Consider the following 6,551-nt stretch of genomic DNA (forward strand, 5'->3'; position numbering starts at 1 on the left):
TAGTAGTCTCCATCCATACAGCCCCCGCCTCAAACGACCCATGGTATACCATGGTCTGGTTTGACAGCAGTGAGATAGGGAGTCGATGGGAATAAGTGAATGCTCCTCTCCAACGCCGTTCATCTGGGAATTTGGCTCGCTCCCCGTGTGGGCAGGTCCTCCGCGGTGGTATCAATTAAAAGGGCCGGACAATCAATGCCGGCCATCCTCACAACAAGCATTATGGAAATCAAGCCAACATTACTCATCGCCCCTCTCTCGACTCGATGCAACCCCCCACCATTTTTTTTTAGCATGGGGGATGTAAAACCACTTCGCCGTGACCAGTTTGAAATGCGAAATGCAGTTCTCCCTGCTCTGCCTATCCTCATAAAGAAGTCGTTTTATTTGTCGCTCAGATGTGACCTGTGTACAAGTCTGGGGTTCACACAATTAGCAGAGAGCCTGAAAGCAGTTAGGCAACCCCTGGGAGAGAGATGGGGCAGCTCGGAGGCAGAGGCAGACCCATCTTTCACTGGATGCTAAGTGTCTGGTGCGGTGACCTGCTGACTGTACGACCAGCCATGAAATTTAAGTGTCCACTCTTTCTCCCTCTCTCTCTCTCTCTCTCTCTCTCTCTCTCTCTCTCTCTCTCTCTCTCTCTCTCTCTCTCTCTCTCTCTCTCTCTCTCTCTCTGCCCATGGCACCTTGCCCGCGCTTTAAATAGTATACACTCTTCTCTGATTGCTGCTTATATCACACACAGGAGATTACACAATCATTGCTGTGAGGGGAAATGTGCCCCTTTTTTTTGCTTTACTCTGCACTTTTTAAACAAACAGGACCAGAACACGGATCACCAGAACAGGGTTTGGAGCTATAAAAAGATCCATATGTAAACAACCTTTTCTAATCGTCATTGTATAGTCGATTTGCACCCAATTTTCATTTTTCGGTAGTCTATACCAGTGTACAGTACAGTAGGGGTGTGTGCGTGTGTGTGTGTGTGTATGCGCGCGTGCCTGTGTGCGTGTGTGCTTGTATGTATGCTTCAGGCATGCATGTGTGTATTGGTGCATCATGCACCGTGCATGTGTGTGTGTGTGTTTGTATGTGCAAGCGTGTGTGTCCATGTGCATTAGTGCGTGTGTCTGTGTGCATGGTATGACACCTTTCCAATTCGTTGTGTGGCGAGGAGATGTGCCTTTCTGGGGTGTCGCATGCAATGCAGTACACACACACATTCTGATTCTGTGGTGGCGGGTTTCTCATCATGTCCGATCAAGGCTCGGCCCCTCTGGCTAGGTCATTACACTCTCCCCCCTCCCGGTGGAGCGAGTAAGAGAGACCCCTTCCTGATTCAGCTGGCCGCCGTAACATCACGTGACTCGCACACAGCGATTGTTGAGGGCTCCCAGGTGCTTTCTAGCAAACTGCATCACCACGAATGGGAAAATTTAAACAGGATTTATGTCTCATGAGCACGGATTGATGTCCACACTGCATATAAAGATTGCACAATAGAAGCTGTTGTAGCGATGATTGAAGCTATTACGTCTACCGTATTACACAACTGGGCAATAAATTAAGTAATTGATGTGAGGTTAACAGTGTCCACAGCACACCATACACGTTTTAGCACATTGCTGAGACCTGGATTGTTGGTATGCAACAATTGGTAGAGAGGCTCCTGAAATAGTGACAATATCCAATAGATGTTGAAAGAAACATACAGCCTATTCTCGCTGACAGCCATTTCAAATGGTTTCCATTACAGATTGGCACTCCGTGGAGAGAGAGTAATATTCAGGCACAACTCTGCAGCTGTAATTCGAGGCTGGGGAGACCTAATGAGCGCAGGTGTGTCGTAATTGGAGTCTCATTTCCACACAGGCTCGATATTATGCAAGCGTTAATTATGCCCCTGTGTCCACTGTATTCTGCGGTAATATTTAATCCTTGTGCCTGGCCTTTCACTGCCCCAGTCATCCATTTTAAGGCCCTCTGCAGCTTTAAAAGCAACCATAAAAACTCCTCCGTCGGCACAGCAAGAGTCTGCAACTATCTTTGATGACCTAGATTCCGTTTCCGTGTTGTGTTGTATCCTCTTTGCCACAGTTTCACGCTTTGCCTACCTGAGTTTATTTTCACATGATTTATAAAGAAACAGTTTTTTTGTTTTGTTTATTTTTCACTTTCCAAATGATAGTCAAGTATACCTCGGAAGAGTCTCGTTAATCAGATTGTGTGAGAGGAAGGTGTGTGGGTGCATGTGTGTATGTGATTTCAGTGTGTGTGTGTGTGTGTGTGTGTGTGTGTGTGTGTGTGTGTGTGCGTGTGTACGTGCATGTGCGTGTGTGCATGCATGCATGCGTGCGTATGTGTGTGTGTGTGTGTGTGTGTGTGTGTGTGTGTGTGTGTGTGTGTGTGTGTGTGTGTGTGTGTGTGTGTGTGTGTGTGTGTGTGTGTGGGTGAATGCATGCGTGTGTGCACGTGCGTGTGTACGTGTGTGTGTGCATGCATGCATGCGTATGTGCGCGCATACGGGCGCGTGTGTGTGTGTGCACGCGTGTGTGTGTGTGTGTTTGTGCGTGCGTGTGTGCATGCGTGTGTGTGTGTGTATGCGTGTGTGTGTGTGCATGCGTGTGTGTGTGTGTGCACGCTACATGTGTGTGTGTGTATTTCTGGGAGTGCGTCTGCATGTGCATGTGTGTGCGTGTGTGCACATGTGTGAGTGTATGACAGAGAGAGAAGGCGGTTGAGATTATTGAGATTGAGAAGGAGCATGAGGGGAAGGGAGTGTGAGAGCACAGCACAGGTGAGAGACATAAGAGAAGAGAGGGGCGGAGAGCAGGCGAAAAGAGAGGAGAGGAGAGGAGAGGTGGGGAGAGCAGATGGGAGGAGGGACAGAGGGAGGGGAGAGAGGTGGGGGGGCAGAGGGGGGTGGGGCATATGGGTGGAGAGAAGACTGAGATAAGCGGAGGGAAGGAATTCACTGAAACCTGAAGGCACAGAGGTAAAAAAGTCGCACAGGAGGAAGGGAGGGGCATTCTCCACAACAAGGCAACAGAGTTACACATGAAAGTAGCCGGTAGTGAAGTGAGGGCAAGACAAAGAGAGCAGAAGAAGAAGGAAAAGAAAAAAAAACAGGACAGACATAGTTTCACTCTGGCGACAGATGACTGCGAAAGAAAGAAAAAAAAGCAAATAAGAGTTGGCCATGAAGGACAGAGCTGACTGTTGACAGAAGGAGCGAAGAGATTAAGGGAGAGACACAGCAGAAAAGAGTACAAGAACATAAAAATAGTTTTGTGGATACACATTGACTTGAGCGAGCAAGTTGCAAGACCCAAAGGGCACCTGACATCAGCATAAAAAGACAAGGAAAGAACGTGGCTGAAGGGAGGAAGATAGATAGATAGAGAGAGAGAGACAGACAGACAGACGGAGAAAGAGAAAGAGAAAGGACAAAAAAGACAGCCTCTGTGTAAGCCTTTTGAGACTGTATGAAAGCATGTTTCAGTTTGTTACCGTTACAGAGCGTATAGGGTACTGACAGGGGAAGGAGTTTGGTTTGGTGGCTTAACGGGAAAGCAGTCAATCCAACAGATTATCCATCAAGCAGCACTGCTGTCAAAATGCTGACGAAGGAGTACAGAATATGTATGCCACTGACAATGGACGAGGTAAGTGTGCATACATACAGTATATACTCTCTGAGTTTGCGGCTGCTTTCTGGTGTTGGTGGGGGTTCGCTAGTGTTTGCTGTGCTCTGTTGGCAGACGGTAGGTGTCAACACGGTGTGAAAAGCACGCTGCTTCTATTCAGCCCGCGGTGAAGTGGCTGTTCCTCTTTCCAATGTCAAACAGGTACTCCATGTCAGCTCACACACTGGACTACTACGGCACAAGTCCACAAGCAGGAGCGGAGCTGTGGTCGGAAGCCCAGATTGATCTGTTTGCACATCAAGGGCCATTTAATGATTAAAGCTGCAGCGTTTGACTCGTTCCCTGCAATCCAACCCCCCAACCCCCACCCCCCTACCCCCCCAGTCACTATTCTGTTAGGCCCTGGTTCTCTTCACTCAGTGCTGGAGCAATAGGAAAACGCTCCTGGTCGTACACTTGGCTTTGTCAGGCTGCATGCTACTACCACATATTTAATGCGGCAAGGCATGGCTCCTGTCATAAATTTGCTGTCACCAGAATGTGGAATGAATAAGTCATAATGTACAGTATAATTTCTGATTCATGTCATAGTAGTGTGGTGCTACTGTGTGGTAGTAAAAAGTCTTTTCAACATCTACAATATGCCACTGGCAGAACGGTGCCCATTATGAGGCTTGAAGAGACACTCAAAACAGCAGCATTCAGCGATATATACGAGAACCCAGACAAAGGTTGGAAATGTATTCAAAAATATCAATAACCAACAAATCCAAAATTGCAGACTGCACCTTTGTGTAACGTGAAATGGTTTTCAATGAATACCTGTTGTGCTTCTTTTAAAGGGAGAGGGTTTGAGTTTTGTTGATATGGCAACACTAAATGGAGTGGAATTTGAACAATTGCATGGTATGATTGCCGTTTGCTGTAAACAGTCTTCATCAGTGTTTGTGTTTGACAAGCGCTCTTAATTACGGTAATGGAATGGCACTGTAGTGCAACTAATAAGCTGCACAGACAGGCACAGTGTTATTAACCAGATGAGCAGAGGATGCCTGACATTGCATTGGGGGTGTTGTTGTCAACATATACAACCCCTGGCCTGCGTCATCTCAGTGTCTTCTCTCCAGATCTGTTTGTTTTTGTTTGTGGTGGACCTTTGTGTGTGTGTGTGTGTGTGTGTGTGTGTGTGTGTGTGCGTGCGTGCGTGCGTGCGTGCGTGCGTGCGTGCGTGCGTGCGTGCGTGTGTGTGTGTGTGTAAAAGACCTGTATCTGTCATCACAAAGAGGACTGGTCAGACTGGTTTTCTACACAATTCACTGCAGACCAATTATTTGAATAGCAAAACACTGGCCCTAGGAGTTGAAAAGAAAAGAAAAGCTAAAGCATTTACCTTCTATCTTCTGAGATTTCCCTGAAACAAAGGGTCATGTCCCCACACACACAGCCGCCACGCCACCCCCCCACACACAAGGTGTTCTGCTACCTGTTCCTATTACCCAGCCAGATCTAAATATAGCAAGGAGAGTAATACAGTACATAATCTCTGGCAACACCACGTCTGAGTTTGTGTTTGTGTGTGAGTTTAGCCGTGGGGATTATTGTTAGTTCACTGCCAAAGCAGGAAATGTGTTGCTCATTTGTCTTCTGCACATTATGCAAAAAAGTGTGATTTTCCTGCCATCACTCAAAAGATGACTCTGTGAGTGCCTCCACTGCCAGCACTTACCCGTCTTTGACTTTGAGTAATGACTTTTCATTGTCTACAACAGCGCCCCTCCATCCCAGGAAAAAAAATGTCCCACCAAATACAAGAATGAAATAAACTATATAGGCCTACTGTACAGCTTTAATCAGCAATGATTTTCACATCTAAAGACTGGGGAGAAACTGTGTTGCTGACTTCTAATAATATTAAATAGGTTCTATTCACTCGTTGAACAAAATGTACTTATGCTTTCCGCTGAAAAATGAGGACCGTTGGGCGAAAATAGATTGCTTCCTTAATCTCAATATGAATGGGGGGAAAAGTTTGTGGTCTTAATCCTTCATGAGAGGGAAGCTGTCTCTGGCATATTTACGTAAAAAATACTTGAATTATAAATTGCTAAATAAAAACAGCTAAAAAGAACATTCTGCTATAGTGTGAAGGTTATAAGTTTAACCCCTTTTTCCTCCATATGCACTCTCTCTTTTCTCCAATGTGTCTCTTTCTTCTCATAATGTCATACTACCACCCCCAGCAAGCTCTTAACCCCATTCTCTCCCTTCCCCTTCATGTGTAATTATTAGGACTGTAATGATATTGTATCGAACTGAGAAATCGCGATTCACAGTTACGATACTGTATCGTGATGCAGGAATGCAGTGTGGTGATACGCCTTTCCAAAGTCCTGTTACCCTTCAGTCCAGAAAACAACCATGTGATATGACATGATAGTGCTTCAAATCAATATCATTATTATTTTTAAACTTTTGTAAAAATTATTAGTAGCCTCTTGTAACCTATTCTGCTTATAAACGATCATCAAAAAGATGCATTTAAAAAATCGTGGGGTGTTTCGAACCGTAGGTCAAAAATCATGACGTGAGTTGAGTGTATCATCACAGCCCTATTGTAATTATCTCTCCATCTCTCTTTGCCCCCATCTCTCTATTCAGTACAAGATTGGGCAGCTGTACATGATCAGCAAGCACAGCAGTGTGCAGACCGGGGGAGGGGAAGGCATCGAGGTGCTCCGCAACGAGCCGGACACACACCCCCAGCACGGCGTCGGACAGGTCACAGAGAAGCGCATCTACCTCAGCAGGTATACGGCCGCCCCCCATGGCCAGCGATCGCTCGCACCACCCCTTGAACCCCTTGAACATACACACACACACACACACACCTACCCATGCAACCTG

The 6,551-nt window shown here is 46.3% G+C and overlaps 1 protein-coding gene across 1 annotated transcript in view; it reads left to right on the forward strand.

The window, feature by feature from the left end:
• Positions 1–3,003: 3,003 nt before the first annotated feature.
• pitpnc1b (phosphatidylinositol transfer protein cytoplasmic 1b) overlaps positions 3,004–6,551 on the forward strand; it is a 25,366-nt gene continuing 21,818 nt past the window's right edge. The window contains 2 exon segments of the mRNA XM_063198811.1: positions 3,004–3,665; positions 6,306–6,454. Coding sequence (XP_063054881.1) covers positions 3,618–3,665; positions 6,306–6,454 — 197 coding nt within the window. The 5' untranslated portion in view covers positions 3,004–3,617.

Source organism: Engraulis encrasicolus, chromosome 5, assembly GCF_034702125.1.
Source record: "Engraulis encrasicolus isolate BLACKSEA-1 chromosome 5, IST_EnEncr_1.0, whole genome shotgun sequence".
In the NCBI taxonomy this organism is placed as follows: domain Eukaryota; kingdom Metazoa; phylum Chordata; class Actinopteri; order Clupeiformes; family Engraulidae; genus Engraulis; species Engraulis encrasicolus.